The following is a 13,569-nucleotide window of genomic DNA, read 5'->3' on the forward strand; positions in this document are numbered from 1 at the left end:
TGTTTTTCTTTCGAATGTTCTCTCTTATGTACCATTCTGCTAACTTCTTCCTTGGTCAAGACTTGCACATTGAAATTATTACGAGTTGGTTTCTCACATCATTACTACAATGCTAATATTATAATGATATTCAAAAATAAGGCTACCATCAAAAGGGAGATCACTCTCATATCCTCGTCTAGAGTTGCACGATTGGAATTTTTAAAGCCAAATTTCGTGAATTTGGCCTATTTTGAAGCGGTTTAGCTTTCAAAAATTGTATTTGGCCTTTTTCTTTAGTGTAACTTACGGACTAAGAAAGGAACTTAGATGTGTTTTTTTTTTTAAATTTCAATTAAACTCCAATTATCCGAGCAGTCACATCGTGTGCTTTTTCCAGTTTCAGAGAAGCATAATATGGATGTAAATACATTGAGCTTCAAAGGTTTAATTGATTTTTCATTGCTTTTTGTTTGTTCCTATTGTTAGGGTTTTTGTTGGTTAAATATTTTTGGCTAAACTGACTTATCTCCCTTCACGACACCTTAATGATTTCCATATAGTTTTAGACCATAGCAGTAGCCTTTTTGTCACAAAAAACAATAACAGATGTCCTACTCGATGAATTTTCTTTAATTTTGAATATATTACTATTTGCGACATCACAAGTAATAATTGCTTTTTTCCCCCTATATACTGCATAATCACATAGACACATCGGTTCTCATCAGATCACCAAAGTTAAGCAATTTTAAGCATGGTCAGTACAAAAATGGGATTACCATTTGGGAATTCCGTGTGCTGTATGTACTCTTTGCTTGTCTCGGCATTGTTTTCAGTCTTGGGCCTCTTCTTGCCACTGAAACCAATCAGTGCTGATTCAAGAGAGGTGTGCTTGAAGATTGTGCAACCCTTGTCTCACGATTGCAGGAGGTGCCCATTGTCTCTTTAGACTGAATGGAGGTATCGCATTGCATCGTTTTTTCTTAAAATAACATATTTAAAGAAATCTATCCGTCACCAAGCACCAAAAAAAAAGTCCGATTTATCAATATTAACTTCATCGTACCTACCCCGTTTGTCTCTAGTAAAATACAGGGTGGCCCACTTTAAAGTATCCCATTACATGTAGTAGAGGAGGAACATTCTTTTATTGTTTAAATTACCTATAGCATTGTTTAGATTACCTGTAGCATTGTTTAGATTACCTGTAGCATTGTTTAGATTACCTATAGCATTGTTTAGATTACCTATAGCATTGTTTACATTACCTATAGCATTGTTTACATTACCTATAGCGTTATAAAAGATGCTGGAAGTGCTCCCTGTTGACATCTATGTATTTCTGGGCATGTTTAACAACGATTCTCTTGATAACATTGGTAATGCTCTCCTTTAGTTGGTCTAAATTGTAAGGATTAGTTGCATAAATTTTTTGTTTCAAAGTCCCCCCGAAGATAATAATCAGATGACGACAAATCCGAAGAACGTGGTGGGTATAACGTTTTGCTTATTGTTCTCTCTTCTGTAAACATGTCAGTCATCTACGAGACATGTGACATGTAGCGCTATTTTGTTGGAAAAAGAATTGCATTTTGTTTTATGGTGTCAGTTGGTCTGTAAGAGAAAGATTAGAGAGATAGGGCTACTTTTAAGTGGGCCAACTTGTAGTTAAGCTTACTATTTTTGGCTAAAGTTTCTGAAAAAAACCTACCGGCTAAAGTTTAAAGCCATTATTGATTTTTTTTTCTCTCTTTTTGTTTCCTTTCAGACGAGGGACTGTCAGAACGGCAACGGTGACCTGAACAGCAACACCATTAACACTATCCCGCGGAACCACAATTGAATGATGAGCATTTGCGACAGTGTCTCTATGAGACCGTTTCGTCTTCTGTGATAAAGCCGGAACTTGACTAACTCACTGCATTCCTGCCACTGGAACGACCACCAGGAGCGGCAACAGCAAGAGCAGATGCAGTCGTTGCTGTAGCATCAGACACCCTGAGGATGACAGGATTAGGGCAGGGTGGGGGTGGGGGGTTTGGTGATGGTTGCTTATCTATATTTCATCCTATCCAGTCAATCTTCAAAAAAAAAAAAAAAAAATCTGTTGCGACTTTCAACACTTGCGACTGCTATAGCTGTTTATGCATATATATATATATATATATATGAATGCCACTAGCAATTTTTAACCTACACTGTAGGCAAAATTATATATATAAAAAAATAAATGACAATAAGAACACTAATAAGGGGTGCATAAAAATATTTTGTTTCTGGTTTTTTTTTTCTTTTCGGGAACTTTAAAAACAAACTACACACAAAAAATGTAAAAAAAATATAAAAAAATAAATAAAAAAATAAAAATAATTTAATTTCTGGAGGAGTTCAATGAAAAAAAAAAACAAATTAAGAAAAAATTTGAAAAAAATGTTTAAAAAAAATATTTTTGGGGGTCTAATTCGTTCTGTAAATTTCCCGTTCAGCCTTCTTTCCTTTGACTTATATACATATATATTTTTTTTCCTTTAAAAAATTTCTTAATCCCTAATCCCACACGAATGAAACAAAACAAAAAAAAAACAAAAAAAAAAAAAACGAAACGCATTTTTTCACCAAAGGTCCAGTTAAGTAAAAAAAAAAAAAAAACAATAATAATAATAATAATAATATAAGATAATTATTTTATTTCTTTTAAAACATATTTTGGCTGTCAGTCTTAAATAAAAATACATTAATAAGCCAAAAAGAAAAAAAAAACGAAAAAAAAAAATGGACGAAAATCTCATTTGACAGCCATCCTCAAATTTTTTTCTGTTCTTCCATTTTGTTTTATTATCTTTTTTTTTCATTTTAAAATTAAAACAAAATACTGAAAGAAGCAAACATTTTTTAAACATTTAATTTAAGGAATATATTTCGGTAATCTATGATAAAAATAACTGAGTATACATATATATAAGAATTAAACTGATTTTTTTCTCAGTGCAAGGTCTTATTTATTCTTATGGTCGACATCTTACTCACTTTTAACTGACTCTGAAGAAAATACAAAAGTATTATCTATCAACTGCAGACCGATATAAATAATGTCTATTTGTAATTAATACGGGCTCAGATGGAGTGAAACGTTGACCAACAATACAACCTACCTCCTGAAAAAAAAATTACCAGTTTTATTTATTTATTATTATTTTTTTTTTGTATACATATTTCAGAAGTGGGTGAGAATTTCCAGAATTGCAGCCATTAATTGAAAGATTTGAACACCATTTAGCTGCAGCTGTTTTTTTTTATATATATAACCCTCATTAGTTCTGATTATTAACTGTAATTATTAATACTAATATTATTGTCAGGTGAGGAGAGTGTTGTAAGCCTTGTTCAGTTACCACAGAAACAATGATTCTCCAGAAAAAAAAAACAACTCAAAGATCGCAAATAAAAAGTCACAGGAAATTTCCAAAAAATAACCGTTAGTTTTGCTTTTGTGTCGGATAACTGTCGATTTATTACTCATGATAAAAAGTCCTAACCGACTGATTTAAATATCATTAAAAAAGATATGACATTTTGGAGTTAAGACAAACCAGAAGAGAGGTAAAAAAAGACAAACATGACAAATAAATGCTACCAAAGGCAAGATAAGTAAATCTTCAACTTATCTGGATAATTTTGTGTTTAATATATTTACTTTGAAAAAAAAGGTAGTGTCGAGTCTGAAGTTAGAACAAGAAAAGTATATAGCTGACATTAGAGGCTAAAAAATCGCAAATTAAAAATAAACATTGGTAAAAAAAAACAACCCAGCAAATTTCACTGTTCGTGTGAAAAAAAAATTTTTTTTTTGCTTAACTTTAAAGTTTGCAGCGATTATCGATACTTCCCTATTGACCGTCTAATATCAGCCATTTTGTTGTTGTTGTGAACAAAAGATTCGACATTCATTTCGGTTCAAAGGAAACCCTTTTAAAATAAGACAAAGGACAAGAATTATCGAAGATAGTAAAAGAGTAATTTATATTGCTTTCGGTAACATTTATTTGTAATATATTTGTTTGATGACCAAAATTTTAATTTCTTTAGGATTCTTTAGTAAGTTGTAACATCTTGATTATTTTTATTTTATTTTTTCTACTTTAGTCACCCCCCCCCCAAAAAAAAAACCCAAGCCCCCACACTTTCCTAGAACTAACACTCGATTTCTATTCGAGATACATAAATAATCGAATATTCCATTAACTTCCGTCTTTACCTTTCAAACACTAAGTTATTAAAGTTGAGAACATAATTTTCATCTCCCTAATCGACCATTTAAATGTTTAATAGTATATCTTTCTTGTGGCATCTTTTTCTTACTGGATTCCAGGACAAGAAATCATCTCGTCTGGTAAAATATTCAGTACGGGGGTCAGCCATATTAAGGAGATCTTGTTTTGTGCTGCAAATATTATGTGATTTTAATATTTAGTCAGGGTTTACTGCAAGTAACAAATATTCATTTTCATCTTACTGGCCCGCTCACTACATTAACTCTTGATCTAACTGGATTCCAGGACAAGAATTCATCTAGTCTGGAAGAATATCCAGCTCAGTGACGTTACTCGAGGCAATGTTACATAGAAATGGTACACTAATTATTATATAAGCCAGTATAGAGGGGATTTTATTCGGATTTTAAATATGTTATCTTGAACATTTAGTCAGGGTTTACTTGTAAGGGAAATTATCCTCATGCCAGATTTTCCTGACTAATCCCTGCATAGAGACCTTAGACACGCGAAGATAGCGTCTAGTAAGAATTCAAGTTTAATCGAAACAAATTTCCTTTATAATAAATCACTTCACATTAGTTTTTACTTTTCTTATCTATTTTTCCCCCCCGGCTCAAAATTAACTTATCTTGCAACGTTTGCTTATGAAAAAAAATATGACGTTTTCTGCGACTTCTTTTGTCTTTATGATTTTATTACTGGCCACGTAAAAATGAAACTGGTATCATTTGACAATGGAATGGCAAGACAGTACTAAATTTATAAGATCTATTGTTTAATGAATAGATATACAAAGATGCTAAGTGCATGCAGGTGCTTTCTCGGAAATTAAAATCTATAAAACAATTATATAAGTAATTTTCACGCAATAGAAAGTAATATCTTAAAGGTTTAACTCTGTGTACAAATAAATACAAAGGAAGAATAAGGTTTATTTGATTTAAATTTAGTCACAGTTGAATAAAACAATACTTCAGGATTTCAGAAAGTAAAAACGAACATTGAAACAAGACTAATATTTTTAAGTTGCCTACTAGTTTATAGTCACTATTTGTAGTGAAATCGGTTTCGGCATTGTTCCCAACTGTTTTGTAGTGAAACCATGATTTATTTAAGTTTCTTGTTTTCATAAAAACAATACTTAATATGTTAAGCAAATAATGACTGTTAAAGTATCAAGAAAAAAAAATAAATATGGCGACTTATTTTCAATAAGATTATGTAGGGGTGGATAACTCTAGTTACTTCCGGTTTTTAAATATTTGTTCTTCAGGCTCATTTTTAAATTAAATGATGTAAATCGTTTTCTTACCGACGTTTAATAGATATATTTCAAAGCCGGAAGTAACTAGTTATCCGCCCGTATGTAATTTTATTAAAGGAAACAAACCATCATGTTGAATTCTACATCTCTAATTCCAACAATGAAAAATATATACAATATATTAATCATTCTTCCTGCAATATAACAAATAAGGATTAAAAAAAAGTTGTTTAGATATAATGCGACACCTCGTTTTACCATAGATCATTATAGGCTATCCAGTTTTTCCTCAATATTAAAACTTATAATTTGACAAAAACTTTATCTTGTACATACCTGTTAGGTTAAAAAAATCTGTAGACCAAAATTTACGAAAATTCATTTTTGCTCATGTAAAATAAAATCAAATTTGATTGGAAAACGATGGCAAGTCGGTATTATAATTGCATTAAAAAAAATTTAAATGGAAGAGACATTTTGCCGTTAAAAACTCAATTCATGAGTTTGGATAATATTTCGTGTATTATCTTTAAAACCTAACTCTTAAAGTCATAACATATTTGTGACGACGTCGTTGTTACTTTTTATTTTTATTTTTTTAATGTTGGGGTTAAACTGGATAAACGCAAAAATAATTAGTGACCATAAACTTGTAGATTTATCTATATATACTGAAATATAAATTATGTCTATTTGAATATCGACTAAGTTCCTGGTGTGCATATCATTCTTGCAAACTATAGCTTGTAAGCTTATCTCTTACTACATGTCCTGTAAATATGCCTGTCAAGGAAATTAACCATAACTTATTTCATAATATCACTGACTTTAACAATTCGATGCTTCTACATCGTCATTTACATATGAAGTATTTTTTATCTTTAATTGAAAAGAACGACATGAAAGGGGGAAATAATTCAAATTTGGGGGATGATGAAAGGGAGGATAAATCTGAAACAAAATAAAACTTCAGAGGATACATTTAAATTAAGTAGATTTATTGAAATGAATTAACCAAATAATTACTAAACCAGCTTTAATAATAATAATAATAGTAAAATGTAATTGAAATGAAGTGTTAACTAAAGGATATATTATCAAGCATTCTGTTTTTCTGATTCCGTAAGTTGCTTTGCCACGAGCTCCCAAATAAATCAATTTGAATGGAATTAAAGTTCTGAATTTGAGAAGAGGGCTTATTGAAATCAATACAAGTAATATAAATAAAGCAACAACCAACATGCCTGAAGACGGTTGAAGGATAATCCGACCGAAACGTTGCACAAATAACAAAATGAGAACAATAGTCGAATCAATGCAAGTATATTGAGTCGAATTATTGATTAAAAAAAAAAAAACTTCCTTGCTTAATGGACACCTTTGTGCTACAAAATATAGTTGGAGCATTACCACACAAATTCATCATTTCTAATTGAGTTGGGAGAAGTCTCAGGCTCAGTGCCACAGAGGCAGGTCTCAGCACCTGACATAAATCTGTGTGCATGCCACAAAATTTAATTAACTTTCTTAGAACTGCACGCCTGTGGAACTCTGTTCCGTCTGCCTGCTTCCCACCGGACTACAACTTGGATGTCTTCAAGTCCAATGTTAACAAATTCCTCATGAACCGCCCCCTTAAGTAAACACTTCATCAAATCTCCACACTAACGTAATGTACTTGCAATAACCCTTATCCCTGAGTGGTTTCCGGGCCTTGATAAGTGGTGATCACTGTGTAAAAAAAAAAAAAAAAAAAAGATTATAGCCAGCTGGAAAACAACCCCGCGGAATTGCCTTCCATAGACGGGTACTTCTAGAAAAAGAAATGAAATTTTTCGTTTAGTTTTAGGCACATACAGAGAAGTGAAATTGTTAACAGTTTTTGTACCTAGACGAGTGTTTGTTGTGGATGTTTTACATGGAGGTAGGACAAAGATTTTTAATTAAAAATATGTAGTCAACGATGTATAAGAATCAACAATTGTTAGGTGGAATTATTTCGGTGCTAATGCACTTATTGATCCGCACTATGTTTTTTTTAAATAGTATTTTCAAGTTTAATTAAAGTTTTGGGAGATGTTTTTATAAAAATTTTAAGCTTAAAGTACAGAATAGGTACAAAACACCCTCTCTTCCCCAGGTTAAGAATGGTTTTCTAAATAATTACGCTATTATTTCAGCACGGATCAATAAGTGCACTAGTACCATTAGTTCTGTCTTTAAAATCTGAGATGTTTTCTCTCTGTCAATAACGCTATTTCTTCTTTTCCCTTATGTCTTAAGAATATCTGTTCAACTTAATATTTTATTAAAATGACTGGCCACTATTGATTTGGAGTTGATACTTGCGTATGCATTTTATGTTTGCCAAGTATTTGGGTGCTTCTATGAGGTAGAGAGAAAAATTAGATACAAACCTTGAACCCCACACCCTCCCTAGGGAATATTTAAGTCTTCCCTAATTTTCCGCGTGACTGCTACCTGAACCGGTAACGAAGTAAAACTAGTCCATTTGATTTTGTTTTTGTTTGATATTCCGTATTTGTATTTTGAAGCGATTTATTGAAATAAAATTAAAAAAAAAAAGAAGCATAGTATATAATGTATAACAATTAAAATTATGCAAATAAAAATTAACTATATATATATATATATATATATATATATATATATATTGGTATAAAATAATAAACTTAGTCTTTATTTGCACTTTTAATAACAAAATAATATTTAAAAAATATTTGAAATTTCATAATGTCTATGAAATTATAAAAAAAAATATATTTAAAATATTACGATAAATATATTTCAATAGCTCTTTATAAAAAAAAAACAATGATTACAAAAAACTTTTTTCAATAATTCTTAATAAAAAAAATATACATATATATTGGGAAAAGGAGTTTTCGTTAAAACCTTATTAAAAAAAAAAAGAAAAGAGTACACGCACAGGAGAAATATAATCGTGAGAAAAAAAGTGCAGGGATTATTTTGCCTCGTCACTGGTTCCGGTAGCAGTCACGCAGAAAATTAGGGAAAACTTTAGTTGGCTATAACAGTAATAATCAAAGAGGAAAAGAATTCTATTTTTCTCCTTCTCATCATTTACCCCCCCCCAAAAAAAAGAAACAAAAAACACGTGCACACATTAAAAAAAAAAAAAAATGAATAAAAAGTGTCTCTAAGATAAAAAAAAAGTCATTTTTCATAATGGAATCACAACTTTGCTGAATTAAAAACATTTAAAAAATTTTAAAATAAAAAAAAACAAAAAAAAACAAAAGCAAACTGGTCTTTGGACACAAACACACACACACACACACACACACACGCTGATGCCTGCAATATGAATAAGAAAAATAATTTAAAAAATAAAGAAAAGAGTACAAAAAATATCCGTGTCAAAATGATTTTATATTTAAAAAAAAAAAAAACTGTTTCAATGTTTGTATACGAATAAATAATGGGTTCTCATGGAATTGTTGTCTTACTATTTTATCTTTCGCCTTTTTTCGCTCAGATACCCTTATTGCGAATTCGGGTACTTCTACAGTTTATCGCCGAAAATGGAGACGCCATTTTTTTTCGCTCACCTGGTGTTAAAATCCGAAGGAGAAATCAGTATTTTAAACTATGACCGAAGCATGAAAAAAAAAAAAAAATTAAACTAGATAATGATTTTTCGGTTTCATTTAACTTACTTTGTTGACCCTTCAGATTTGCTTTAATTAAAAAAAAAGACGTTAAAATTATTTGTTCTAAAAAAGAAAGAAAAAAAAGATTATTTTATAAAAATCCAATGTTGCTTTCATTATAAAATTGTTTTATTAAAATATTTTCTTACGCAAACTTTTCAATAAATGTTTTTACAATTATATTTTGATACATTTTTTATACAGTAAATGTTTTGGTTTTCAAATTGCGCTCGCCTAGTTTAGACAATTATTAATATATATATATATATATATATATATATATATATATATATATATACTAGCAAAAGTACCCGTCATTGACTGGGTTAAAAAAACAGCCTACAGAAAATGGACTGTGATTTATTAAAGTATGATAGGTTATAAAAAGGAAGAGTTGTAAAGAGATAGCTTCGAATTTGAGGGTATCAAAACCAAAGCAAAATATGATGAAAGTAAAAATAAAATAGATAAACCCCATAATTTATTATACCATACCTGTTCACACTGAAACAAGTATCACAATATTCTGTGGATCTATATTAAAAAATCTTCTTAAACTTTGTGACATATTTCCATTTTATGGAGGTCAGGTGCGAACGAACACCCCATAATTTTATTATACCATATTTCTTCAAACTTAAACAATTATCAAAATATACTTACGCAGATAGATATGAAAAGTCTTTATTAAAGTTTGTGCCTATTTCCATTCTATGGAGGCCAGGCGCGAACGCAGACCCCACCATTTTATTATACCATCCCTATTTAAGTCAAAACATACTTATCAAAGTATTCTTATGTACATCTATATCAAAAACACTTTAAACGTTTTTCTTTTTAAATCTTTTTATTTCCATACTTTGTGGACCAGGCGCGTACGCAGGCCCACAATTTTAATGAATCATCATTATGCCAGATCAAACATACCCATTCCCGTGTCTCGATACATCTTCTATCATTATATGTGATCAGTTTTCTATAATAGTCCACCATATAGGAGCCTATTCGTGACCAGACACACACACAGACGGTCAGCTTTATATTATAGATATATATGCGCGTGTGTGTGTGTTTCATGAAAAACTTTCCCGTTTTCATTGATTAAATCGAAACATTTTCAATTATACAATGACGGTTACATGTTAACTTTGACTGTATTTATTTACTGTTTTCCATAGTTCTTTCTGGAAGTAATTAATATTTAGTTTAATTTTTTTGTTATTTATTTCTAACTTCGGACAGTTTAAAATAGTGATTTCTCCCTCGGCAGGTGCGCGAAATAAAAATGGCGTCTCCATTTTCGGCGCAAAAACTGGACAAGTACCCGAATTCGGGTGCTAATAGCAGAGAGTGGACAAATATTGGTTCAAGTTACGATCAACACCCCACCCCACCTATATTTTTTAGTTTCGTCTTTTTTTTTCAGCTGAGTATTATAGGGACACTAATCTACCAGGTTATAAAAATACAATGAAAAGAAAAAATGTCTATGTTTAAATATTTGTAGGGGTACTCAGTTCCTAATGCAACTCTCTACTAAATCGATCACCCATTTAAGAACCACTCAACATTTTAAAGTCAAATTTTACGGATTTAATCTTTTTTTTCACAGGTTGTTTTTTTTTTAAATTTCTCTTTTCTCAAATTATATTACAGACATATTTATGGTTATCTTTTTCTTCAGTTTGACTCTGTTGCAGTTTAAAGAAATTAACTAATATTAGAAAACAATACTTTTTTTATTAAATGATTTTATTAAATATAGGAATTTTATAAATAAAATGACAAACAAAGATAATTAGAAATTATATTAATGAAACGGTATTGAAATATATATAAAAATAATTATTGTAAAAGATTTTTTAAAGAGTTAAAGTCATATTTAAGTAACACAATTCGATTGGCTATATAAAAAGTGAAACATTTTAGTTTATTTTAAAATTTAAAAGAATTGGAAATGGAATTTGTTTGTCAAAAAAATATCAATTGTTCACTTGTATCAGTTTCAATATCGTTTCATTAACATTTCTAATTATCTTTATTTATAAAAAAAATCATCTGTTTTATACTATTATCAATTTCAATACCGTTTCATTATTATCAAGTGATTCAATAAAAAAGATTCAAAATGCTAAAAATAATTTTTGAAAAAAATTCCTGTATTTAATAAAAATTATTTAATAAAAAAAATATTGTTTTCTAATATTGTCAATTTCAATATTTCATTTTATTTAACCTGTTGTTCTTGGCCTTCGGGCCGGGATCAAAGTGTAGTATCTGTTCTGCAGATGCTGCACTTAAGATAATTTGTACCAGTCAATGGAGGGGAAACCCTCTATACTGGAACCATTATTATTTTTGGTCACAACCAGAGTGCCCTCTTTTTACCCTACTTTTAGGGGAGCTGGTTTTCCCCCCACATTAAAAAACGGCCTTATGCCTGATTTGCTTTGGGTGGAAAGCAAATACATACTATAAAATGACGCCAATTTCGCTATCCAATCAAGTGGCATTCTTTCTACCGGTGTAACACGACTTATGTCCCAGTTTCTTCTCCATAGTTTAGTTTCCTTAAACTGCAAGAGGGCTAAAAGTTTTACGCAGACGATTTTTTTTCTCCTTTTATACGCATTCTTCAAGTTTCTTCATTCAACATTTACAATTTAATGGCAATGAATGTGCACTCGACTACCTACTAAAGAGATACCTTTAAAAATTTGATTTTTAAGGGTCTGTATTTCCAGTTGTTTACACTGGTTGCCGTCGAAAAACCATACGGATTAGAAAGGCACCTCCAAACTTCACCAGAATTACCCCCCTATATGTAACTTTATTATGAATTAATATTATCAATATAACATTTGTGCCATTTAAAAGAAAAGCAAAATAAACTAGTAATAATTTTAACTATTTTTTTCATCGCACGAAAATCGTGTTCACATAATTGACGTTGTAAATTAAGGTCCCTGTATAGAAAGGATTCCGAACGTGAAAATCTACCCATGTTTAATAAATCTAGCAAAAATCAACTAATGTCAGATTTTCATGAAATTTTCGATACTTATCCATTTTAGAATGAAATTATATACGAAATGCAGTTTCCGTAAAATAAATGAGGGGAAATGTTTGTTTTTTTTTTAGTGCATTCTTCCCCAATATTTATTTTTTTCAAAATATTAACAAATTGTATTTAAATTGATCGAAAATCTATTTATTATGAAACATAAGAGTTCAAATAAGTAAAAAAAAAATATTTTTAAAACGTTTAAATCCACGTATTGAACAAACACTTACCTTGAAAGTGCAATTAAAAAAATTGGGGTTTGTATTACTGTACACAGATTCGAAAAAGTTGTCAAAAAACAAATATATAACAAATAAATGTTATCAAAGGCAAGATAAGTTACTTTTCTACCAAACTGGATATATTTTTCGTGTTTTTATTCAATGTAACATGTTTATTCAGCTCGAAAACCATACAGTCTTTACCGATGTATTGGAACATTCAAGATGTCTTATAAAATCTTTTTTACATCGGTAAAGACTTATAAAATCTTATCCCACACTGGGATAAGATTTTATAAATAAAAAAACCGGATAAAATACTGTTAAAAACTCGCTGAATATATGTTACCGTGACATAGGTTGACATATATTCGGCGGGTTTTTAATAGTATTTTGTATAGTTTTTTATTTATAACACCTTTTTCCATACTTACGGTGTTAAAGAGGGTGTGAGACGCCATCTTGAATTTTCGAATACATCGGTAAACACTGTATGTTTTTCAGGCTGAATAAATATGTTACATTGAATAAAAACACAAAAAATATATCCAGTTAGGTAGAAAAGTAACTTATCTTGCCTTTGATAACAGTTATTTGTTATATATTTGTTTTTGACAACTTTTTCGAATCTATGTGTACAGTAATACAAACCCAAAAATTGATATAAATGTAATACATTTTCTTTTAATAGCCTATTTTCTAATCAATATATAATATAATCAGTTTAATTGCCAAGAAAAACCTTCTTAAAAATTAATTTTTCAAAGATTAAAACTATTAAAATGTCATTATCTGCATCTGCTACTAGTCTCTCGCTCCTAGACAAGGTTAAAAAAAGAGTCGCCAATCTGATAGGCCCTGAACTGGCATCTAAGCTTCAGCCTCTGTCCCATTGATGAAACGTTGCATCCCTCTGCCTGTTCTACAAGTATTTTAATGGCGAATGCTCTGACGAACTGTAGACACTTGTGACCCCACGACGTAGACACCGTCGACAAACCCGACAGGCAGCTAAATCCCACCCCCACACAGTAGAGATCCCTAGATGTAAAAGATCTTCCTACTCCAG

The 13,569-nt window shown here is 30.4% G+C and overlaps 1 protein-coding gene across 1 annotated transcript in view; it reads left to right on the forward strand.

Moving 5' to 3' along the window:
* LOC145292383 (semaphorin-2A-like) overlaps positions 1 to 8,994 on the forward strand; it is a 158,425-nt gene extending 149,431 nt beyond the window's left edge. Inside the window, exon 12 of the mRNA XM_080138712.1 lies at positions 1,751 to 8,994. Coding sequence (XP_079994838.1) covers positions 1,751 to 1,825 — 75 coding nt within the window. The 3' untranslated portion in view covers positions 1,826 to 8,994. The remainder of the gene's footprint in view (positions 1 to 1,750) is intronic.
* The last annotated feature ends 4,575 nt before the right edge of the window (positions 8,995 to 13,569 follow it).

The sequence above is a fragment of the Euprymna scolopes genome, chromosome 13, assembly GCF_053919585.1.
Source record: "Euprymna scolopes isolate OS-2025 chromosome 13, ASM5391958v1, whole genome shotgun sequence".
NCBI lineage: Eukaryota > Metazoa > Mollusca > Cephalopoda > Sepiida > Sepiolidae > Euprymna > Euprymna scolopes.